This window comes from Suncus etruscus, chromosome 15 (genome assembly GCF_024139225.1).
Source record: "Suncus etruscus isolate mSunEtr1 chromosome 15, mSunEtr1.pri.cur, whole genome shotgun sequence".
NCBI classification, from domain to species: Eukaryota; Metazoa; Chordata; class Mammalia; order Eulipotyphla; family Soricidae; genus Suncus; species Suncus etruscus.
The window spans coordinates 85,541,820-85,566,044 of record NC_064862.1 but is presented as its reverse complement, the minus strand read 5'-3'; the positions used below and the strand labels follow the sequence as shown (position 1 = coordinate 85,566,044).

Here is a 24,225-nt window from a genome sequence, read left to right as displayed (position 1 = left end):
TCAGAAATTGCCCCTGACTTGGAGACACCATATGGGATGCCGGGGGATCGAACCACAGTCTTTCCTTGGCTAGCACTTGCAAGGCAGACTCCTTACCTCTAGCGCCACCTCGCTGGCCCTACTCCTGGTAGGTTTAGAATGGGATGCTGGGGATTGAATCTGGTGGGCAATGTACAAGGCAAATGTCTTCCCCACTGTACTATGGCTCTGGCTTCATCTTTTTAAGGGTTTCCTGTACTGCTCTTAATGGTGATCAGGGGTCCTTATGCAGTGTCTGGAAGCCAGTCTCTAGCCTTATATTCATTTTGGGGGGAGTTCCCAATTAGTGCACAAGGGATTAGGGGCGCTGAGTAGATCTTTCATCCTGCAGAGTTCCCAGAGCCACGTGTATTGGTGCTCGGAGGCTTGCACTAGGGAATTCAGTCCAGATCCCGGTGCGTGCAGAATCTGCGCTAGAGGGTGGCGGGAGCCAGTTGGGGGGTGGGATGGTGGGGTACCCGGTGGGGTAAAGGCTTTGGCACTGCCAATGGGGGTAAGCCAGGTCCTGGAGCACACCAGTGCTCTGATTTTCTGGTGCCTGCCCAGAACCCCCAGGATGACATGAGGCTTTTCCAAGAGGGTCAAGTTTTATTAGAAGGATCCAAGGTGTCAGTGCAATGTTTTTCCAGTAAGGGGACCCCACGAGGGTCGCAGAAATAGCAGCAGGCAGCGGAAAGGGGTGCACACGACACCCCACAGAACCTTCCTGCAGCCTCGCTCCAGGGAGGCTGTGGAGTGGATGGGGGGCCCAGTTCCAGGTCCTCAGGCGTCAGCTGCTGAACTGGGGGCGTCAGGGGGCGCACAGCGCCGGTGGCGCAGAAGGGACTTCTCGTCTTCCTGTGGGGACAGGTCCCATTCGCACGGGTCACTCATTCGTACCCCTCACCCCATCGTGTTTCCCCGAGCCCCCAACCCCACTCACCATCTCCGAGGCGGTGCTGGGGCTCGCGCCCTCGGGGGACCCGCCCTCGTCTCGGGAACAGTCCGGGCCTGCATCTTCTTCATATTCCGTCAGGCAGTCAGACTCCTCCCCTGTCATGGGTGGGGGGCGCCGGCAGATGAGGAGGGGGTCCCCTTTCTTTTAGTCAAGCCCCCTAGGATCCACCAGCCACCCCACCTCTATGTCTGCAAGCCCCTCACCATCTGCACAGCCATCGGACACGTAGCTTTTGGGGGGCTCAATGCGGGACACGATTTCGGCCAGGTCGGTGAAACCAGAGCTGGGAAAGGCCAGGACCTGGGGGATATGCGGGATGGAAAGTGGGTCCCCAGTTGTTTTTGTCCTGGGGGGTGGGAGGGATGCAGAGGAAGGGAGCGTGGGGAAGGGTCGCAGGGCTTTCATCCTGGGACAGAGGACTGATTGGGGGACTTTACAGAGCCCTGGGGAGGTCACCCCCCCGGTTTGCAGACTCGGGGAGCTGGGTGGGTGTCAGTGGGGCCCGCAGCAACGATGTGGACTCACGTCTGTCCGGCGACTCTCCTGCAGGTCCGCGGACCGCCGGTCCCTGAGCATCTTCTCAATAATGTTGCCCCGGGTCCAGCCCCCAAACACCGCCTTCCCGTATTGGTACCCCACATCCTGTGGGAAACCAAAGAGGAATCGGAAAAGGCCCGCGAGGTTTGGCGTTGGACCGGGCAGGCCCACCCGGATTCTTCTCCACCTGCAAGCCTTCTGCTAATCCTTTCCCCGGGGCCCTCAAAAGTCTGGTGGCTGCAACAATTGGACAGCGGAGAAAGCGTGGCCCTGCATTCAGCCAATTGGGATTTGATCCTGGCACCCCACTTGGTCCCCTGAGCACCGCTAGGAAGGATTCCTGAGTGCAGAGCCAGGAGTAAGCCCTGAGCACTATCGGAGGAAGGTGGGAGGGAAGGAAGGAAGAATAGGAGGGAAGGAAAGAAGGAAGATAAGAGAGAAAAGGAAAGAGAAGGGAGGAAGGGAGGAAGAGAAAAGGAAAGAGGAAGGAAGGAAGGAAAGGAGGAAGGAAAGATGGAAAGGAGGAAGGAAGGAAGGAAGGAAGGAAGAAGGAAGGAAGGAAGGAAGGAAGGAAGGAATGAAAGAAGGAAAGAAGGAAGGAAGGAAGGAAGGAAGGAAGGAAGGAAGGAAGGAAGGAAGGAAGGAAGGAAGGAAGGAAGGAAGGAAGGAAGGAAGGAAGGAAGGAAGGAAGGAAGGAAGGAAGAAAGGAAGATGGAGGGATCTAGTACAGGAGGAAACGTGCTTGGCTTGCAAACAGCCAAGCCAGATTCAATCCCCAGCACCACACAGGGTTCCCCCCAGTATTATCGGGTGCAACCCTGGAATCTCCTAAATACCTTTGGGCCATCCTAAACCATCCCTGGCACCTAAGACTTCTGGCTTTGCATGTCAGAGCCACAGAGCTTTCATCCTGTTACCGCTATCCTCCTGCCCTCCAGCACCCCAAATCGCAACCCCTATGCTGGTTCTGGTGTGAGTCTTGATACTCTGGGTAGCTTTTCAGATGGGTGGGGGCGGGATGGAAATGGAGAGGCAGCTCAGCGGTTGTGGATCTGGCCGCTCACATAGATCTGGTCGAATTTGCCGAAGTCCATGGTCTTGAAGCAGTCGATGGGCGGCCGCAGGTACTCGCAGTAGGAACTCGATTTGACCACCTCCAGCTGCCGCACGCATGACACGTAGGCCAGGCGCGACTGGATCTCGGCCATGTCAGGCACCTTGACCTTGTCGGCCCAGGGGTTCAGTCGCCTCCACAGCAGCCACCAGCCCGACAGGCTGTCCCCGTAGGTGCTCAGGTCCGTCTCGTCCTGGCTGCCCACGTCGATGGCGATGACCGTCTTGGCACCCATGCTGCGCGCGATGTCGGCTGTGGGACCCCAGGGGGTTGTGTGGGCAGGGTCAGCAGTGCCCCCCACCTCCCTACCCTGGTGGCAGATCAGGCTGAGTAGTTTCACCCACCGTCCCCCGACGCCCGACAGACGCAGATATGTGGAAATGTGATCATGCATACACACTGGCACACACAGAGACACTAAGGACACAGAGAAACATGCAAAGGCCAGGGAGGTCAAAGTTCATGATGTCCAGGGATGGGGAGGGGGAATGTGGGATCTTGGGGAAGGGGGATCTGGGGCTCTGAGGGATGGAGGAGATGGAGGCTGAGGGGCAAAATTACGAGGATGAAGAGAGGGCAGGGGCGGGCAGATGGAGCCATTCGGACTGACAGGAAATGGGGTTCTGGTGAGGGGTATAAGAGCCCTAGAGCAGGGGCCCGGAGAGATAGCACAGCGGCGTTTGCCTTGCAAGGAGCCTATCCAGGACCAAAGGTGGTTGGTTCGAATCCCGGTGTCCCATATGGTCCCCCGTGCCTGCCAGGAGCTATTTCTGAGCAGACAGCCAGGAGTAACCCCTGAGCACCGCCGGGTGTGGCCCAAAAACCAAAAAAAAAAAGCCCTAGAGCAGAGACCTAGGAATGCTGGGAGAGGGAGGACAAGTGGGGGAGGGCTCGACTTGCAGGTGGCTGATCCGGGTTTGACCCCCCCCCCCCCCAGCACTGTATGGTGCTCTGAGCATCAGTCAGAGTGACTCAGTACCACTGGGTGTGGCCCCCAGACCCATCCAAAAACATAAAAAAACAAAAACAAAGCCAAAAACAGGCCAGAGCAAGAGTGCAGCAGGGAGGGCATTTGCTATACATATGGCCAACCCGGGTTCAATCTCCAACATCCCACTGGGGCCCCTGAGCACCGCCCAGAGTGATTCCTGACTCTAGAGCCAGGAGTCAGCCCTGAGAACTGCTGGGTATAGTCCACTCTCCCCCCAAAAAAAATCATTAAAAATTAATGCAGGAAGCCAGAGGGTTGGAGAAGCAGGGGAGGGAGACTTTGGGAAGAGAAATCATACTGGGGGTCAAGAAGAGGTGATCTAAGAGTCTGGGGGTACAAACAGGAAGGGCACTGAAATGAGGGTGGCTGTAGATGGTTGTGTACCCTAGCTGGCTCCCCGGAGGAACCCAGGATGTCCTGTTCTTTAAAGTCAGGCCCAGCACCCCAGATACCCACTTCTCCATCCTTATCTGCTAGGGGCCTTCAGGAACCTCAGCACTCATGGGGAACTGCTGGCATGCCTGTACTCATTGCCTCCAAATGCCCACCCCTCTGGGCATCGTCACAGGGCCTCCGCTCTGCCCTGCAGCCCCAATCAGGTGCAGGATCCCTATGCCCAGCCCAGTGGGCCTGTACTGTGGGGGTCAGGACAGGCCCGCTCCCGTGAGGGGGTTGCTTCTAAGCCCCCCCCAGGGTGCTGCCCCATGAACTGTCTGTCCACCAACAGGCTTTGAAGGAAACTCCACCCCCTGCCTCCACCTGCTTCCAGCTGTGACAAATCTCGGAGCACAACCCCCTGGGCACAGATCAAGGGTGCGGTGACAGGGGAGAGATAAGGGTGACAACACTTACCTGAGTCACCGAGGCGCCCTGCTTCTGAGTGTGCAGGGTGCAGCAAGTGTACAGGGGTGCCCCTGACCCCTCTACACAGCCCCAACTCCCTAGTCCTGTCCCAGAGTTTCTTTTCTTTTCTTTTCTTTTTTCTTTTTTTTTTTTTGGTTTTTGGGTCACACCCGGCAGCGCCCAGGGGTTACTCCTGGCTCTACACTCAGAAATCGTTCCTGGCAGGTTCAGGGGACCATATGGGATGCTGGGATTCGAACCACCATCCTTCTGCTTGCAAGACAAATGCCTTACCTCCATACTATCTCCAGCCCCTGCCCCAGAGTTTCTTTGAGCACATGGGTGGGCCTGAGCCCTGGCATGAACGATGAGCACTCACAAAAGTGATCCCCTTCTTCCACTTGTATGTGACTCATGAAATCTGCATGTCACTATTTTTTCTTTTCTTTTCAGGGGGGTGGTACTCGTGAATTTGGGGTATGCCCCTACCTATACTGGGCAGCTTGCCTCTACAGAGCAAGCTCAAGAAGAGATTGAGAGGGGCCGGAGAAATAGCATGGAGGTAGGGTGTTTGCCTCACATGCAGAAGGATGGTGGTTCGAACCCTGGAATCCCCTATGGTCCCCCAAGCCTGCCAGGAGCGATTTCTAAGCGTAGAGCCTGAAGTAACCTCCGAGCGCCGCTGGGTGTGACCCAAAAACCAAAAGCCAAAAAAGATAAAAGAAAAAGAAGAGATTGAGAGACTTGAGTGCAGGTTTGGCAGTGCTGGGAGTCCTGGGGTTCCCCCTCATCTGTGCAGGTGGGAATATGCATGCGGTGCTATAGATCCAACTTGGGGCCTCATGGCTGCCGGACCTGTGCTCCAACCCCCAGAAGTCACCTTCCTGATCCTTTCAATGTGATCAATAGTTCCTGTCTGAGGGTACCAGGGTCGGGGCTTGGAAATAGCCAGGCACCTGCTATTGGCCCGAGATAGATCTGGTGGATTGGGCTGGCCTGGCAAAGTGGGGGGTCGGGGGGCGCAGTGCGATGTGAGCTGCAGAGCAGGGGCGGCCACTTGCCTGGTAGGTTGTTGATGTAGCCTCCGTCCATGAGGAGGTGGCCGTCCTTGGGGTCACATAACGGCGGCAGGTAGCCCGAGAGTGTCATGCTGGCGCGCACGTACCGCCACAGCGAGCCTGGCCATTGGGGGGCAGGGGGGGGACACAGACAACAGACACGCGCAGACACGCTCAGACTCGCTCGGCAGCCCGGCCGGCCCCTGACCTGGCACGTTGTTGACGTAGCACCCGTCCACCAGCAGGTGCCCGTCTCGGGGGTCGCACAGTGGGGGCAGGTAAGGGCAGTAGGAGGCGCTGGCCCGGACGTAGCGCCACACGCAGCCTGCGGGGAGCGGCGGGGCGGGCACAGGCGTGAGGCGCCCAGCTCAGCCGCCTCTCCCTCTCCCCGGGAAAAGACGCACATACCTGGGGGCCGCTCTGGGGCATTAGTGGGTGTCGGTTAGTGGTGTGATCGGCAATCAGGCCCAGGGCTGACGGTCACTCGTGTTAACAAACGGGGCCCCCCCTGCACCTAGCCTGCCCGCCGTGCCCCTATTACCCCATCCATGCAAATCATTGGGGCGCTACAGGGCCGCCTGAGTTGGGGACCACTCACCATCTTTGTGCACCCGCATTGCAGAGGCAGTGATGTCCGTGGTGACGTTGAAGTAGGGTAACCAAAGGTCCTGGAAGTGGGCAGGGAGACCGAGGTGGGGTTAGAGACAGGGCTTGTGGGGCCAGGGAACAAGGGCAGAGTTTGAGGGGAGTGGGGTGGGAGGACGGCACACCTCAATTTGCTTGTCTTGGAAAACTCGGTGGATGCTGCGGTTGAAGGCGGAGCCGGTGAACATGGATGTGGCCGGATAGGTGAGGTCCAGAACAGGCTCCAGCACTGATGTCATTCGCTACAATAGGGGGGGCAGGTAGGGTCACATGAGAGTGTCTGGGGCGAAGTCACTGGGAGGACACGTCCAGGGAAGGGTGCAAGGGGGGAGAGGCAGGGACCAAGAGGCAGCCCAGAGGGACCCCCCCAAATTCCAGCCTAAGGGACCTGGTGTGTTGTTTTGGGCAATGCCTAGCAGTGCTCAGGGCTGCCTCTTGGCTCTGAGGTCCCGTGGGGGGTTCTGGAGACTATATGGGGTGTCCAGGATCAAACCCAGGAAGGTGCAATAAAAAGCAAGCACCTTGCTTGCTGTACTATCCCTCCAGGAGTAGTTTCTGAGGGTGGGGGAAGCAGCATGGGGGTGGGTTTACTTGAACTGGGGTTGAGGGGGACCTTGGCCACTACACACCTTGGCCCACTCCCGGGCCCGCTGTTTGGTGCGGCTGGCGCTTCGTTCCTCCGCGTACAGGGCCCCGATGAAGGAGCCAATGGACGTGCCACCCACCAGGTCCACCGGAACCCCCGCCTCCTCTAAAGCCTTCAGCACCCCAATGTGGGAGCAGCCCCTATAGGAGAAGCCCCAGTGACCCGCTGTGGATCCCTCGGGCCTGGCTCCCAGGGGCTTCCCATCTTCCAGGGCTGCACCATGGCACCCCTAGCCTTGGCACCAGGCTTCCCAATAGGCCATGACATACTGGGAGCAAGCCCCACTCCCCCAAACATGACCCTGTCCCTCTACTGGACCCTCTCCCTGCCCCCCAGCCCTCATCTAGCTCCAGCCCCAAATCATCAGAGCCCACTGCTCAAGCACCCTAACCCGTCCCCCCAGCACCCCCTGTCCATTACGACTAATGCAGTCTCGCCTGGCCCCTTCCCTTCCCTGACCCTTCAATCCAACTTTACCCCCTTCCCTGACAAGTACCCGCCCCCATGAGGGCCTCACCAATCAAATTTGGCCCCGCCCCTGCGACGACCGCACCAATCCCACTGGACTGTCCCTTGCCTGACTCCACCCCACTAGGGCCTGACCAATCCCAATTGACCACGTCCCTCACCAATCAAATTTGATCCCGCCCCTCAGTTGGCTCCGCCCCTCGATGGCGCCACCAATCCCACTTGGCCACGCCCCTCGCCTGGCTCCACCCACAGGGCCCCGCCCTCTGCCTGCCCCCAAGACGACCTCATCAATCCCGCTCGACCCCGCCCCTCACCTGGCCCCGCCCCCTCCCAGCACCAGGGCGATGGTGTTTCCGGTCAGGACCCGGGCCAGGCGGGAGAAGTCGCTATGGCGGTCAACGCGCCTGGAGAAGACCTTCTCGTAGAGCTCGTGCTAGGGGAAATCGGGGAGGGAGGCAGAAGTCACCAATCCAGTCTGGTGCATGGTGTGATGCATGCTTGTGATGCATGTGGGTGGCCCTTCCCGGGGCTCCTCCCCAGGCGCCTCACCAGCTTGGCGGGGCTGCGGCGAGAGAAGAGGCGGCGGGGACAGCGGAGGTGCAGGTGGCCCGAGCACCAGCTGCGCATGTTGAGCCACTCGACGGTGCGTGTGGGCCCCGCGCCCTCCTCCCGGTGCAGCAGCACCAGCTGCTTGAGGGCACGCACCGCCGTGTTTTCCAGCATCTGCTCCAGCTGTGGTGAAGAAGGAGGAGTGGAGGGAGCAAAAGTCAACAATCCAGGTCTTTACTCGCTTCACCCCACCTGCCCAGGCCGGGTCCCCAATCATCTCGTTCCAGTGTGAGGGATGCATGGTGGGATGCATGCTTGGATTGTGGGAGAGGGGGGCCCGGGAATGGTTCAGTTGTGGGTATGACCCCTACCCACCTGGCCGAGTGTGGGCTCTTGGTCACCTAGTCCCACAATGAGGATGCAGTCTGCCTGGCGCAGGCAGCGCACGGTCCAGGGTGTCAGGGACGTGTCCGTCTGGTAGAGCACAATGCGGTGGGCGTCTTCCTGCTGAGCCAGCCACCCTGACAGCCGGAATTCTTGGATACTAGGGAAAAGTGGGAGACAGTCATTTCAAGACTTTTTTGAGGTCCCCCCCCACATCCTGTGCAGAAGCTACGTAGGCTTATTGCTAGGGGTGGGGTGGTCTGTCCACCCTCCAGGAAAGGACAAACTACACTATCACCCTGCTGAAGGAATGAGGGGTCCCTACTGCTAGGGGTCATACCCACAACTGAACCAGAACCAAGAGAACCTAATCTTCAGGGGTCCAAGAGACAGGAAAGCGGGCAAAGCATTTGCCTTGTACAGGGCTGACCCGGGTTTGATCCCCTGGCATCCCATATAGCTCCCCAAACTCTGCCAGGAGGGATCCTGGAGTGCAGAGCCAGAAGTCAGTCCTGAGTACAGCTAGTTTTGTGGCCCCCAAGACCAATAAACAAGAGAATCCTTAAGCATTAAGTCCCATGCCTTGCCCTTCCTTTGTTCCCCCTTGCTCTGTACCCCAAACAGCATACCTATCCAGGGCAGAGGCCCCCAGGCGGGCACGAATAATGTCACTGTTGAGGAGTAGCGTGGGACCTGATGGGGAAGAGTAGGATATAGTAAACAGGGTTAAAGAGCTCAGATGGGGTGCTCTCCTGTGGGTGGAAATACCACCCCAATACATTCCACAAACTCGAGCCCTAGTCAACCTCCACTGGCTATGCCCCCACTCCCAGACCACATCCAATCTCCCCGCCACAACACCACACCCACTTGTAGTGACCCGCCCCTTTTCTGACCAATGGCTTGCAAGGCATGTTGCAATTCCAGCGTGAAGGCGACCATGGGCACTTCTGTACACACAGGGAGGACGGCCACCGTTGACAGGTTGCTGGCTGGGTTGGTGAGCTCCGAGTGTGGGGGTACACCGAGCCCCGAACCTGCGAAGTCCATGAAAGGTCCAATTAGCTGGACAGTCCCGCTTGCTTTCTCCTTTTTCCACCCGAGGTCCCCAGCTTAGGTTTGGAAAAGTCTGAATAAAGTTCTTGGTCACAGACAAGGACACACTTCTTTTTTGGGGGTAGGGGGGAGCACACCTGGCAATGCTCTGTGCTTGGGAATTACTCCTGATGGGAATTGGGGGGTGGGGGTGGGGGGGGGCTATGGGATGTCCAGGATCAAGCCTGGGTTGATCATGTGCAAGGCAAATACCCTTCCCGCTATACTATTATTCTGGCCCCTGTATATTTGACTCATTTAATTTCAGCTTTTCTCTGACACCTGAGACAAGTCATTGTGACTATCTCTAAACCCCTCATATCCTTCCTTCCTTTGACTGTCTATGAATGCTGGAAATCAGCTCCAGCTTGTCCTGATCCATCCCTTTCCCCCTTTTCCCATCCACTTGCTTTTCCCCTGAAAGCATTTCAAGACCCAAAACCCGCTTACACAGAAGGCTCAACTACAAAAGAAGTTTCACCAACCATAGCCCAGTAATCCTTAGACACTGACTTTAGTAACATCTTGGAGAGGGAACAAAATGAACAAAGGGTACCTTATTTATCTAAGTTGGTTTTTGTTTGTTTGTTTTTTGGGCCACACCCGTCGGTGCCCAGGGGGTACTCCTGGCTGTCTGCTCAGAAATAGCTCCTGGCAGGCACGGGGGACCATATGGGACACCGGGATTCGAACCAACCACCTTTGATCCTGGATCAGCTGTTTGCAAGGCAAACGCCGCTGTGCTATCTCTCCGGGACCTATTTATCTAAGTTTTAAAAAACTATTTTGTCTTTGTGTTGTAGAAAACAATATGAAGAAAATCTGTTTGTGCCTGCAAGGGGCAGACTAGAGTGGTAGGTGGAAAACTGGGGACACTGGTAGAAGAAAGGTCACACTGGTGGTGGGATTGGTGTTGGAGCATTTAATGTCTGAAACAATTATATTATGAACAGCTTGGTAAATTACAGTGTTATCAAAAAAATAAACAAAACAAGCAAACAACAAAACACATCCAGAGCAAGAGTTGTAGGTAAGGCCCCCTTGCCTAACCTTTACACCCTTTCCCAGCATGCTCTGAGTTTAGAGCCATCCCTACTGCACTTCCTAAGCATCAAACTACATTTCCCTGCATGCCCTGGGCTTAGTTCCACCCCTGCTGCACTTCCTAGACATCGGACTATATTCCCCATCATGCTCTGGGCTTAACCTTGCCTCCCCTTCTTAGACATCCTACTACAACACCCAGCATGCTCTGGTCTTAGCCCCGCCCCAAGACTCCCAGACACAGAACTACATCTCCCAGCATGCTCGAAAGGCGGGGCCAGGCTCACCTGGGAAAGGTCCTTGAAGCTGCTGCAAATCCCCCAGGATTTTCTGGCTCAGAAGGTGAATGAGGCGGGTGACAACCTGGAGCATTGGCAGAATGAGACTGGAGAAGCAACTATGCGAGACCCTTTTCCCAGGGTTCTCTGATCCCCTATTACGTGATTCCCATTTCTAAAATTCCAAACCACTAATGGGATTGGTCGCCTCCCTTAGAGCTCCACCCCCCTCATTTAATTTTTTGTTTGTTTGTTTTTGTTTTTGGGCCATACCCAGCGGTGCTCAGGAGTTACTCCTGGCTGTCTGCTCAGAAACAGCTCTTGGCAGGCACGGGGCGACCATATGGGACACCGGGATTCGAACCAACCATCTTAGGTCCTGAATCGGCTGCTTGTGAGGCAAACGCTACTGTGCTATCTCTCCAGGCCCCCCTCATTTAATGTTTAAAGTACTTTGGGGTTTGGGGCCACACCTGGAGATGCTCAGGGCTTACTCCTGGCTCTGCGCTTAGAAATCATCCCTGGTGTGGCTCAGGGGACACTATGGGATGCAAGGATGAAATCTGTGCAAGGCAACAGCCCTTCCTGCTGTCCTATGGCTCCAGCCTCTTGCCTTCTCTTTAGGCCCGCCCCATCAGACCCACTGACCACCCCTCCAGCTTTACCTGCGGGTACCGACGCTTGATGTGGCCCAGGGTGCCCTCCGGGAGCTTGGCCAGCTCTGTGTCTCGCACTGCATGCACCGTGGTAGCACGTGCCTGGCGTGTCAAGGCCTCCACCTAGGGGAATGCGGGCGTGAACGGGGCTTCATGGGTCTGGAGGACCCCAAGGAGGGGTGACCCACCATGGGTGCAGGCTGGAAGCACCCCAAAGCACCCCGAGGAAGCCAAGTACTAAGAGCTAGTAAGTCTCTGGAGGAGAGACATGGGCAGGGTTTGGGCTCCCACATCCCATGGGGACGGAAATGAAGAGATGAAATTAGATGGCTTCACCATCCAGAAGAGAGTCCGCGCCTCGCCTTTCCACCACCAGGGCAGACAAAGCCTAGAAGAGTGATCAGAGCCATAGAGAAGGCGCTTGCTTTGCATGATGCCAACCCAGGTTTAACCTAGCACCCCACAGAGTTCCTTGAGCCACGCCAGGGGGGAATCCCTGCGCTCAGAAACAGGAGTTAGCACTGAGCATTACTGGGTGTGGTCCTAACTCCCTCCCAGCAGAAAATAAAAAATAAGAACTGGCAAGAGTCAACTGGGAGAGATCAGGGGTGAGTGGGGCCTGGGGGGCTCACCACGCCCACGAGATCCCCTCGGCCGTATTCTCCCACCAGCTCTTTCTTGCCGCTGCCCCTCTGAATGACGCTGCGCAAACGCCCGTTGAGCACGATGTAGGTGCAGTCGGAGCGGTCGCCCTGCCTGGTGGGGGTGGCAGGAGTCAGCCCCGGGAATGGGGCAGGGGCCCGGGCAGGGGCCCTGAAAGCAGGCGATCTAGCGAGTCCCTTACCTATACAGGGCGCGGCCTGCCTCCACGGCCGTCCAGTCGATGGCAAAATCCATCTGGCGGACGAAGGATGACATTCGGGCGGCCACGGTGTGCGCTGCGCTTAGCACCACGCTGGGCTGTGCGCGCATGATCCTGGAGGGGTAAGGGGCTTGTGGGCGGGGCAAGAGTTTATGGGCGGGGCATGGGTTATGGGCGGGGCAAGGTGTATGTGGGCGTGATCTGGCCGTGTGGGCAGGGCAAGTGTGAGAGATGGGCAGGGCGAATGTATGTAGGCGGGGCATGGCCGCATGGGCGGGACAAGCGTATAGAGATGGGCAAGTGCCTGTGGGCGTGGCATGGCCATGTGGGCGGGGCAAGTGTGAAAGATGGGTGGGGCTAGCATTTGTAGGCGGGGCATGACTACATGGATGGGAGGAGTGCATGTGGGCGGGGGCGAATATACGTGGGCGTGGCTATGGCTGAGTGGGCGTGGTGATGGGTGCATGGGCGGGGCATTGTATATTAGCAAGGCAAGGGATGCAAAGGCCAGGCAAGAGGTGCATGGACTGGACACGGTGGCATTGCCCACGGGCACGGGAGAGGAACCTGGATGTGGGGGGACCTCAGGGCTCAGAGCAGCCCTGCCAAGGGATCAGATCAGGGATTCTGGGGATGTCACCAACACCCCACTTCCCACATCATCTCCCCACACCACCGGGGCCCCGTCATACTCATAGAAGTCGGACTTGGAGATCCGCAGGAAGGTGCAGTCGCGCTGGGCCCGCAGCGTGAAGATGAGGGGTTCGCCCGTGAGCACCGCCAGCTGCCCCACCAGCTCCCCGGGCTGCGCCACGAACAGACACACGTCCTCGGCCTTGTCGATCATGCGCTGGTACACGTGCAGGCAGCCCCAGAGCACGAAGTGCAGGCTCACGTCCTGGGGGAGTGTGGGGACGGGAGATGGGCACTGAGGATACCCTCACTCCCAACTCACGGCAATGCACTGCTTAGAGGGGGCCGCAGGGATGGGAAAGCCGGGAGGACGCTAGCCTGGCATGCTGCAGACGGGTTTGATACCTGACACCCTACAGAGAGTCAGGAGTCAGCTATAAACACTGCTAGGTGGCCCCAAAACTTCACACACACACACACACACACACACACACACACACACACACACACACCCTTATTCCCTTCCAGCCCTTTGGGCTTCCTTTTGTTTCCAAATCAAACATCTTCCCTCCTCCTTTTTCTTCAATTTTTCTGGGGGGGGGGCCACTCTTAGGAGTGCTCTGGCACTATCCTTGGGAATCAGGGACCCTCTGGGATTCGGAAATCAAACCTGGGTCTACCAGGCCCGGAGAGATAGCACAGCGGCGTTTGCCTTGCAAGCAGCCGATCCAGGACCTAAGGTGGTTGGTTTGAATCCCGGTGTCCCATATGGTCCCCCGTGCCTGCCAGGAGCTATTTCTGAGCAGACAGCCAGGAGTAACCCCTGAGCACCGCCGGGTGTGGCCCAAAAACCAAAAACCAAAAAAAAAAAAAAAAAAAAAAAAACCTGGGTCGACCACAGACAAAGTTAGAGCCCTCCCCACTGCACTATCGCTCCAGTCCCACCCATCCAATTTCCTCCTAAGCATCAGTTGCTTCATTTTGGAGGGGAGCACACCTGGGGTTGCTCGAAGATCTCATCTGGCAGAGACCAGAGAACCCTCTAAAGTGCCAGCAATTGGGCCCGGAGAGATAGCACAGCAGTGTTTGCCTTGCAAGCAGCCGACCCAGGACCTAAGGTGGTTGGTTCGAATCCCGGTGTCCCATATGGTCCCCCGTGCCTGCCAGGAGCTATTTCTGAGCAGAGAGCCAGGAGTAACCCCTAAATGGACCTCTGAATGGACCCTGGGCTTGTAATTCCTTCCACCCTCATGGGGCCACTTTCTCAGACACTGTTTAGCAGAGCTCTACTTTTCTATTTTGTTTTCTTGGGCCACACCTGGTGGTGCTCAGGGGTTACTCCTCACTTTGTGCTCATGAATCACTCCTGGCAGGCTCAGGGAACCATATGAAATGCTGGGAATCAAACCTGGTTGGCTACATGCAAGGCAAATGCCCTCCCTGCTGTGTACTATTGCTCCAGTCCTCGACTTATATTTTTGTTTGGGTAGGTGGTCACACCCAGCTGTGCTCAGGGCTGACTCCTGACTCTGCACTCAGGAATCACTCCTGATGGGGCTCAGGGCACTTATAGAATGCTGGGGCTCAAACCCAGGTCAGTTGCATGTAAGGCAAATGCCCTTCCCTGCCTTTCTGTCTAGCCCATAGTTATACTTCTAAGAACACAAGAGGGGACGGGTCATATCCGGCTGCCCTTGGCCCAGAGGGGAAGTGGTTTCTCCCACATGGTGTTTCACAAGGCCTGGTCTCAGCTAAGGCGGATCTCCAGGAAATGACCCTGGCCCAGTCCTGCAGGGTCCTGAGTACTGCCTGGAATGAGTCCCCAGGCATCTACAGTGGTGAGACTGGAGCCCATTGGATACAGCCTTCCCTCAAAAACAAGTCTGGATGAGGGGCCTGACCTGCAGCTGAGACTCAGTGGGAGCAACATGAACCCCTAGGCTTCAGGCCAAGAGTTAGAGGCCCAGTTTCATCTCACATCCCAAGTGATATCCATCAGCAGCAATTTTTTTTTTTTTTTTTTTTTTTTTGGTTTTTGGGCCACACCCGGTGGTGCTCAGGGGTGACTCCTGGCTGTCTGCTCAGAAATAGCTCCTGGCAGGCACGGGGGACCATCTGGGACACTGGAATTCGAACCAACCACCTTTGGTCCTGGATCGGCTGCTTGCAAGGCAAACACCGCTGTGCTATCTCTCCGGGCCCATCAGCAGCAGCAATTTTATTTTATTTTGTTTTTGCTTTTGTTTTTTCGGGCCACAGCCAGTGACGCTCAGGAGTCACTCCTGGCTATGTGCTCAGAAATCACTCCTGGCTTGGGGGACCATATGGGACGGCAGGGATCAAACCGAGGTCCATCCTGGGTCAGCCACATGCAAGGTAAATGCCCTACCACTGTACCACCACTCCAGTCCTTATTTTATTTTATTTTGGGGAAAGAGACTTGATGATGCTCAGGGCTGACTCCTGGCAGGGCTCAGGGGACCTGAGGATCAAATCTGGGTCAGCTATATGCAAGGCAAGTGCCCTCCCCACTGTGCTATCCTCTAGCCCCAGCTCTTTATTTCATTTTTTGGTTTTCAGGCCACACCTGAATGCGCTTAGGGCTTACTCTGTTTTTTTGTTTTTTTCTGGTTTTGGTTTGGTTTGGTTTGGTTTTTGGGCCACACCTGGCAATGTTCAGAGCTTACTCTTGGCTCTGTGCAACTCAGGAACCATATAGGATACTGGGGATTAAATCCGGTTGGCTGTGTGCAAGGCAAAGGACTGGACTAACCATTGTGCTATTGCTTGGGCCTCTCAGGGTTTATTCTTAGCTCCGTACTAAAGGTTCACTCATGCTAAGGCTTGGGGGACCATATATGGTGCCAGGGACGGAACCCAGGTCGATTGCACTATGCTATATCTTTGGGCCCCATCACCAACATTGTTGAATTCCAGTGTTGCAACCAGTGTGCGTGCCCCAACCCCATTGTCCAAGACATGACCAATGTGACCATAACAGCGACAGGGAGAAAAGGGGGGTAGAGAGAAGCCTGGGCATTGCCAAAGGTGCCTCAGAAGGTGCGAGAGAAGGTGATGGTGCCAGGGACTGAAGTGCACCAGTTTCCTAGGAAAGGCCTAGAAGGAAAGGCCTGAGCAGCTGCAAGATTTGGTCTGAGGCTGGGTTGAGCTTGACACATTCTCAGAGATAAGTGGGGCCCAGCTCCCCTGGTCTCCACCCTCACATAGGCAATAGTGATATGACCACACTTCCTGACCCACCCCTACCTGTGGGAACATCTCCAGCTGCCTCCCTGCAAAGCAACCTAGCACTTCCCTGAGCAGCTGAAGGCCAGGGCTGCCTAGACTTAGCCAACTGTTCCACCTGCCTGTGGAGGAACTCTCTAGAACTTTCTAGAAGGTTCTCCAGGAACTGATATTGGAAATTTGGAGATGGGCAGAGCCCAGACAGCAAACAGGGTTCTCTTGCTCTGGCACCTTCCCTCTCTGATGTTCCCTGACTGCCATTCTGTCATCACATCCTTCGGCAGGTCTCAGTTTCCCTCCTCTGTGGGTAGAGGGGTTGTCGGGATACCATTTCAAGCACCTTCTGGAATCCAGTTCCCTGGGCTGGCTCGTAGCCTTTGGAACTGGATTCTGACTTGATGTGTTTACTGCGTGCTCAGAAGTAGAAACTTATTGTGACACAGGGAAACCAGAAATAGAGGGTGGGGTGTGGGCTCAGGGGAAGAGCTTTAAGGCCTGAGGCTTGGTGTGTGGCTTGAGTAATGGAACTCATGCCTAGCCTGTATGTCACCATGTTTGATTCTTGGCTCTGCAGGATCCCCCAAGAACATCACCAGGTGTGACGTCCACACAACAATCAAAAAATAAAGGAGCCAGAGATGGAGAGAGGGGACAGCATGGAGGGCATTTGCCTTGCACTAGACCAATGGATGGTTTCATATTCAGCATCCCATATGGTCGGTCCCCTGAGCACTGCCAGGAGCGATTCCTGAGCACAGAGCCAGGAGTAAGTCCTGAGCACCATCGGGTGTGGCCAAATATCAAACAAACGGGCAGGAGTGATAGCACAGTGGTAGGGCATTTATTTGCCCTGCATGCTAACGATCCAGGATGGACCCAGGTTCGATCCCCAGCATCCCATAAGGTCCCCCGAGCCTGCCAGGAGTGATTTCTGAGTACAGCGCCAGGAGTGACCCCTGAGCACCACCAGGTGTAGCCCCAAAACAAACAAACAAAAACAAAATCACACATGTTTTTAAGTTAGGGGTCAGCACAACAGAACAGCAGGGAGGGTGTCTGCCTTGCACACAGCCACCCACGTTTGATCCCCAGAATCCCATATGGTCCCCAAGCCCACCAGGAGTAATTTTTGAATACAGGGCCAGGAGTATCCCCTGACCACTGCTGGGTATATAAAAAAACCAAAGAGTAAATACATATATTTTTTAATTAAAAAAAATAAAGAGGCCAGAGGGGCCAGAGAAATAGCATTTGCCTTGCATGCAGAAGGTCGGTGGTTCAAATCCCGGGATCCCGTATGGTCCCCCAAGCCTGCCAGGAGCGATTTCTGAGCCTAGAGCCAGGAGTGACCCCTGAGCGCTGTCAGGTGTGACCCAAAAACCAAAAAAAAAATAAAAATAAAAATAAGAGGCCAGAGAGATAGAGTCTAGGAGTTAAGGTGTTTGCTTTGCACATGACTGACCCCAATTTTTTTTTTTTGGGATTTTGGGCCACACCCGTTTGATGCTCAGGGGTTATTCCTGGCTATGCACTCAGAAATCGCTCCTGGCTTGGGGGAACCATATGGGACACCGAGGGATCAAACCACGGTCCGTCCTATGCTAGCACTTGCAAGGCAGACACTTTATACCTCTAGCGCCACCTTCCCGGCCCCCCATACTGACCCCAATTTGATTCAAGGCACCTATAGGGTGCTCCAAACACCCTATAGGAAGAACTAAGATCTAAGAACTAAGCTCTGAGCTCCATTGGAGTGGTCCCCAAATAATGAAACCAAAAGTTTGAGAGATAATAATTAAACACAAAGTTTTAGGGACTGGAAATGGAAAGGTATAAGAAAGCATAAGGTACAAGAAGCAAATAGGTCAAGGGCCAAGGAGAGGTCATAGGTCAGTCTCACCTGATCACCTTGGCGGGCAATGATGGTGCCAGCTTTGGCATGATGTAACAGAACTCGGCTGTTCAGAAGGGAGATGTCCTGGGGAGGGCAGAGGGAGGCAGGTAAGGCAGGTCTCCCACCCACCCCCCCCAGTCCCTCAGGCATCGTCCTGGGCACCCACCTCAATCCGCATTAGCTTTGCCAGCTCCCTTTTGGCCGCCTCAAAAATGCTGCTTGTCTGGCGGCCCTGGTAAGGCCCAAAGGGGCAGCCGCCACTGGCTGACTCATCTTCACAGTAACTGTATTCACAGGCCCCTGCTGGCTGCTCCCGGGGCTCCTGAGTGGGGGTCTGTGGAGGGTCAGAGGTCACCTCCCTGCATCCAGCCTACCTTGTCCTCCTCCAAGGCAGTGGGCAGAGCTCAAAGCCTTACCCGAGCCGGTGCAGCTTGGGGCGCCCCGGAGGCCTCTTCCTGCAGCGACACGGAGATACGGCCTCGCTCATAGGCCATGTCAAAGTCAGAGCGGGGTCCACTGCCCTGCAAACCTATGGGACAGGGGGGAGTGGGGAGCACAGCACCAGCCATGAGGAAGGGGCTTGGCACAGAGGTTGAATCTCTCACCATCTCCACCCAGGCACTAAAGGCTGCTTCGATGCAGACATGACCAATGGATCCCTGCACGAGCCCTGAGTTACAACTGGGCCAGCCTCTTGCTTCTCTAACCCGCGCCCCAACTCACATCCAACTAGGACTGTGGGGTTCTCTCTTTTTCAGATTAGAATCAACAAAGAAGGGCAGACAGGCCAGGACCAGAGAGATGACAGGGCTTAAGGCACTTGGCCTAGTTCTATGTATGGCACAACATAGTTTCCCCCAAGTGCTGCCAGAAGTGATTCCCTGAGCTCAGAGTCAGCCCCGAGCACTGGGAGGTGGCCTATTTCCCCCCAATAGGAGACTAAGAAGGCTGCACTTCCCCTAGAAACATGATGCCCCCCATCTCCACTAGCACCCCAAACCTGAAATGTCCACTGGCATGGAGATACAGCGACTCAGCAGGGGAGCAGAGGGGGCGTCCAGGGAGGTGGAAGGTTTCACAGGGTCCCCTGTGGGAGACAGGGGTTCATGAATGGGAGATGGGAAGGGGCAGTTGCAAGTCTCTGGGAACCTTTTATAGAGCAAAGTCATTTTGAGGGGGTCATGCATCCCATACTGGGGTGGGGGGCACTCAGCTAAGGAGAATGGGCAGGTTTGGCAGGAATCTGATTGAGACAAGGGAGCGGGAAACTGGCTGGGGTCCACTGAGGTACCTGTAGGTCCAGGCAGGGGGACCCCAGTGGGGTCTGGTGGCCGGCCTGGGTTCTCCCGGGGTTCCTCGGTGGCCGAGGTGCTGGCCACACGTTTGGAGCCCCGCACAGGGCTGGTGCGAGCGGGCAGGCCAGGGCTGGGGAAAAGGCGCAGAGGCTGGATCTCCTGTGGGTTGGGGCAGACAGAGGCGATGAGGCAGGATCCGAGGTCACTCACCTGTTCCCCCAAAGAACACATACCCTGGCCCCGCCGTGGTCTCTGCCCAACTCACGTGACTGAAGAGTTCATTGGTGAGTCCCAGGTAGTTGTGAAGCGCCAGGAAAGTGACTCGCTGCAGTCTCACCATGATGATCTGGGGGATCAATTAGTCAAGGGGATGTGATGGAGGTGTGGCAGGGAATAGGGGAGTGGTCACACAGGCGTGGTCAGAAAGGGATGTGGCCATTAGGGGTGGCTGTGGTGGGCGTGATTTCATCCCCTATATGGTCTGATCTCCCCCCAAACACCACCAGGAACCCTTTCTAAGCCCTGAGCTGGAAGTAGGCCCTGAGTACCACCAAGTGTGAGCTGCCTCCCTCAAGGTAACAACACAAAAAAGAGGGGGAGAAGGGGCCAGAGCAGTGGCAAAGGCGGTAGGGCGTTTGCCTTATATGCGCTAACCTAGGACAGACCGTGGTTCGATCCCCCAGCGTCCCATGTGGTCCCCTAAGCCAGGGGCGATTTCTGAGCGCATAGCCAGGAGTAACCCCCGAGCATCTCCGTGTATGGCCCAAACACCAAAAAAATAAAAATAAAATAAAAAATAAGAGGGGGAGAGGCAAAGCTCCAGGTGATGGGCAATGAACTGTGGGGAGAAGGAGCTCCGGGGGGGCTGTGGGAGACTGGGGATTGGATGAGGGCCTAGCCGCTTGGGGCTGACAAGCACAGAGGGGCTCCCAAGCATCATACAGACCTGCACCACGCGTACTAAGCTCTCGGGGTACTTGGTGAATACGGTGGAAAAGGCCTCCACGGGCAGGCGCAGTACGGTGGAGTCCCGGGCAGCTCGAGCAGACACTGTGCGCTGGGGGTGCTGGTGGCCCTGCAGGGGTTGGGGGCAAGAGAATCCAGTTCAGGGACTGTGGCCTTCTCTGTCCAGCCCTCTGTGTCCTTCCAGAAGGCGCGACTTTGACAGGTAACCAGCAGCAACAGGGATTCCCAGGGGTCCCCCTTCACACCCGCCCCTTCAGGCAGCACCCTTGGATGCAGCCTCCCCGTGGCCACTCACCGTGATGACGTCCAGGATGCTCAGGAGGCTGTTGACACTGTCCCCGGGTACCACCTCCTTCACCACACACTCCTTTCCATCCTGAGACAGCAGGGGGCGCCGCTGTGTAACGCTGCCCAGGCCTCCCCTACCAGTTTCCCCCACTGCAGTGGGGAAACACTCCTGCAGTGTGTTCTGGGACCCCAAATCCTAAGCTCACAACACATGAAAGATAGAACCCCAGACCCTCTGGGTGCCCCCACAATCCCTCCGCTGGCCTGCACATCTCAAAAGTCTACCAAGCCAGAACAAGGGACCTGGCTCGGGGCTGGAGGGATAGTACAGTAGGGAGGGTGTTTATCTTGCATGCCAGTAACTCGGGTTCAATCCGTGGCATCCCATATGTTCCCCTGAGCCTACCAGGAGTAATGTCTGAGTGAAGAGCCAGGAGTAACCCCTGGGCATCATCAGGTGTGACCCCCAAACAAAACAAAACCAATAAAAACTACTACTAATAATAAATTAAAAAAATAGGGGCTGGAACAATAACATAGCAGTAGGATATTTGTTTTGCATTCAGGAGACATGGGACCGACCCAGGTTCAATCCCCAGCACTCCCTATGGCCCCCCAAGCCTGCCAGGAATGATTTCTGACCCCAGAGCCAGGAGTAACCCCTGAGCACTGCTGGGTGTGGCCCAATTCCCAAAAATAAATAAAATAATAAAGACCACCAATCCAACTGATCCCCAACTTCTTATCCTCGCTGACACCTCCCACTGACCCTTGCCCTGCCCTGTCCAACTTACAGGTCCTGGCAGGCAGAGCTCCAGCAGTCCATCTTGTACCACATAGATACTGGCATCTGGCTGGCCTGGCCGGAAGACATAGTCACCCTGGCCCAGCCGCTGGAAGACCATGTGCCGGCACAGCTCCAGGAAGAGAGGTTTCTCAAAATGGCCCAGCACCCTGGCAGGCGGGGCAAGGGAAGTGACAGGTCAGACTGGCATGCAGAGTTTTTCCCCTGCCCTTCCTTTGGTGGACCCCCCCATACTAACCGGACGTTCTTGAGCATGTAGAGCACCTCAGAGGGCAGGTGGGAGTTGGCCAGGTCACCCTCTGTTAGGTCAGCCTCAAGCACGGATGGCGGTGGCTCCTTCCGCTGTAGTGTGGGGGTCTCCTTCTGGATCCGCAGGATCCTTAGGGAGAGGAGAGGAGTTGTGTGTGTGTACGGGGGAGGGGGGTAGGTGTAACAAGGCACCCCTCAGACCCCTTGAGAGGCACAACCTCTGACCCTTTTGCAAATTAGGCCCACCTCTTAGTTTTATAAATAAAGTTTTATTAGCACACCCTCTTATTCACTCATTTCCATACTGTCCAGCATAGCTGGATTGCTGCAGCAGAGTGGTGGGTGGTCTGTATAGCCTGAGATATTCTTTTCCCATATATGCTGCCCAAGTGAGCATCTGACTGGCTTTTCCAATAAAATAAAATACTGGACAGGAGAGATAGGACAGCGAGGAGGGCAAAAGTTTGCCCAATCAGAGCTCAATTCCTGGCATCGCCTATGGCTCTCTGAGAGCCAAAAGTAACCCCTGAGCATTGCCAAGTGCGACCCCACAAGTATAAAATAAATTAAATGAAACAGCGGAATCCCTTTATGAGGACCCCCAAAACGGCCTCTTCATTTAGCCCATGGGATAGAATAGCTTCCAAGAGGCGGGCAGATCATAAGCAATGGCACATTTATTGGTCAGCGGGACCCCCTTCAATTCCCAGCTCAGCCTGGACAGGCCCCCTTATTTTTTTGTTTTTGTTGTTGTTGTTTTGTTTTTTGGGCCACACCCAGTGACACTCAGGGGTTGCTCCTGGCTATGGGCTCAGAAATTGCTCCTGGCTTGGGGGACCATATGGGACACCAGGGGATCGAATGGTGGTCTGTCCTAGGTTAGCACATGCAAGGCAAACACCCTACTGCTTGCACCACCACTTTAGCCCCAGGTCCTCTTGTTGATGCAGGCAGACCTCTGCCATGGCTTTGTTTATAAGAGGAAATCCGGTCTGGTCCTGGCCTCCCTGCTGATGCTCCGGGTGTGAGAGCCAGCTTTTCCCATGGGTCTCAGCAACCTCCTTCCCAGCAAGTCCCAAGACAATCCAGGGACTTCAAACAAGTCCTTTGATCTGACCTTCCTTATGGGTGGATCCTTGAGCAATCCCCACACCCCCAGAGAAGGGTACACCCCTGAGAAGGGTCCACCCCCCAGTAGTGTCTGGCCCCCAATAGGGTCTTCTCCCAAGGAGGATCAGGCCCCATCACTGCACCCTCAAAGCCAGGCCCACTCAGCCCAGCCTTACTTCTTGGCTATGTTAAGCATCTTAAGTTTCTTCTTCATGCGTGGCCTGGAAGTGGTGGAGACAGAGGCGTCCACCAGGGAGGAAGTTGACTGTGACACCTGGGAGGATGAAAGGGACAGACAGGGGGGCTGGGTCATACCCGTGGGAAGAGGGGGCCGGCCTTTTAAAGATCAGGAGGTGGCTACGTGTAATTAGGGGGAGAGGAGGGCCTGACATTGGCCAGCCAGGACCCCAGGACTCCTGGACTCACCTTCCGCATGATCTTCCGGCCATAGAAAAGCACTTTGTCTCTCTTCCGAAACCGGTACCGGGGGCCCTCCGGAGTGGGGGCTTCTGGGGGTAAATTGGGGGGGGGGCAGAGAGGCATATCTGGGGGTGCCATCATACACCCCCCATCTCTGGGGCCTCCTTCTTCAATGCATGCGGCCATTGGAGCGTCCCACCCCGCAGTCTCCCCCTTAAAAGGTCCCCCCGGGTCCTCACTGGGCACACGAAGCCTCCGCACCAGCAGGAGGATGAGCACGGCCGTAACGAGCACCGCGACACCGGCCCCGATCATCATGCCCAGCACCTGCGGAACGAAGGGCACCGGTTGCGTTTCGCATCCGCGACCTTCCGAGCCTTCGAGGGCGCCATCGGCCTCCGGAGCCGCTGCCCCCGAGGAGGTCTCCGGCAGCCCGGGCCTCGACGTCCCCATCTGCAGAATGGGGCGGCGCGGCTCCCTTCCTCCCTCCCTCCCCGGGGGCTCAAACTACTCTAGCCCGGCGGGCTGGCGCTGGCTGGCACGGAGCACGCTGGGAAATGTAGTTCCGCCTCGCCACAGACCGAGTCCGAGTTCTCGCGAGAACGCGCGCTAAGCATCACGGGAGTTGTAGTTTTCACCGAGCCGCGCTGTCAACCGGTTCCCGATTACCCCCTTGTACGGGTTCCCCCGTAATCTTTACCATTCCGGTTTGCAGTGGAGCGTCCATGGCTTTTTTTTTTTTTTTCGGGTCCGGCAACTCCGAGTCCTGGGGAAGAAGAAGCTGCAAGAGGAAGCGAGCAGGTCGTGCCTTCCTTCCCCCCACCACCCACCGTGCCTTCCCCTGCGCCCCAGGCCCAGCCCACTTCGTACCCTCTGCCGGGCCCGGTGTCGGGGAGACGGCTACCCTCGAGCGACGCAGCCGAGCCGTGGGGTGGGGCTCAGGCACCTCCGGAGGGAAGAAGGAAGCTCCCCCGAGCGCCGCCTGGCTCCCTGCACCTTCTCCCCGGGTCGACGCCCCATCTGGCCGGCCCCACCTGGAACCAAAGGGCACCCGACTGGCCGAGCCCCGACGGACACAGCCCGCGCTGAGGCTCGTTTGCTTCCTCGACCTGCGCTCCTCCTTCCTTTTCGGGGTCGATTTCTCTCGCGATCAACCGACACCTCGATCGC

The 24,225-nt window shown here is 56.4% G+C and overlaps 2 protein-coding genes across 3 annotated transcripts in view; one reads left to right on the top strand and one right to left on the bottom strand.

The window, feature by feature from the left end:
* The window catches only part of CLEC4G (C-type lectin domain family 4 member G), a 284,468-nt gene that overhangs the window by 131,552 nt on the left and 128,691 nt on the right, over positions 1-24,225 (top strand). The window lies entirely within an intron of this gene.
* On the bottom strand, positions 608-23,793 carry PNPLA6 (patatin like phospholipase domain containing 6). 2 transcript variants are annotated; one of them, XM_049789404.1, is made up of 33 exons: positions 23,756-23,793; positions 23,295-23,382; positions 23,062-23,144; positions 22,812-22,909; positions 21,515-21,655; positions 21,266-21,425; positions 20,479-20,559; positions 20,164-20,292; positions 19,483-19,563; positions 19,214-19,376; positions 18,923-19,009; positions 18,339-18,451; positions 18,089-18,256; positions 17,929-18,006; positions 12,842-13,047; positions 12,132-12,263; positions 11,920-12,043; positions 11,297-11,410; positions 10,641-10,716; positions 9,111-9,251; positions 8,844-8,907; positions 8,206-8,374; positions 7,831-8,013; positions 7,596-7,714; positions 6,794-6,950; positions 6,290-6,406; positions 6,118-6,187; positions 5,523-5,639; positions 2,578-2,879; positions 1,502-1,618; positions 1,180-1,276; positions 962-1,071; positions 608-876 (listed from the first exon to the last, which is right to left on the bottom strand). In XM_049789404.1, the coding sequence occupies exons 1-33, from the start codon at positions 23,780-23,782 to the stop codon at positions 802-804; spliced, it is 3,987 nt and encodes a 1,328-aa protein (XP_049645361.1). In that variant the 5' UTR covers positions 23,783-23,793; the 3' UTR covers positions 608-801. The 2 variants fall into 2 exon arrangements, with proteins under 2 accessions (XP_049645361.1, XP_049645360.1); XM_049789403.1 differs by lacking the exon at positions 23,756-23,793 and having other exon boundaries at positions 23,295-23,524.

Excerpts from the sequence above, each read along its gene's own strand:
- PNPLA6 (XM_049789403.1), bottom strand. The coding sequence starts at position 23,508 with ATGGGGACGTCGAGGCCCGGGCTGCCGGAGACCTCCTCGGGGGCAGCG. Across the intron at positions 19,564-20,163 it reads GCTTAGTACGCGTGGTGCAG|ATCATCATGGTGAGACTGCA; the intron begins GTCTGTATGATG and ends TTGATCCCCCAG. Across the intron at positions 12,044-12,131 it reads GCAGGCCGCGCCCTGTATAG|GCAGGGCGACCGCTCCGACT; the intron begins GTAAGGGACTCG and ends CACCCCCACCAG.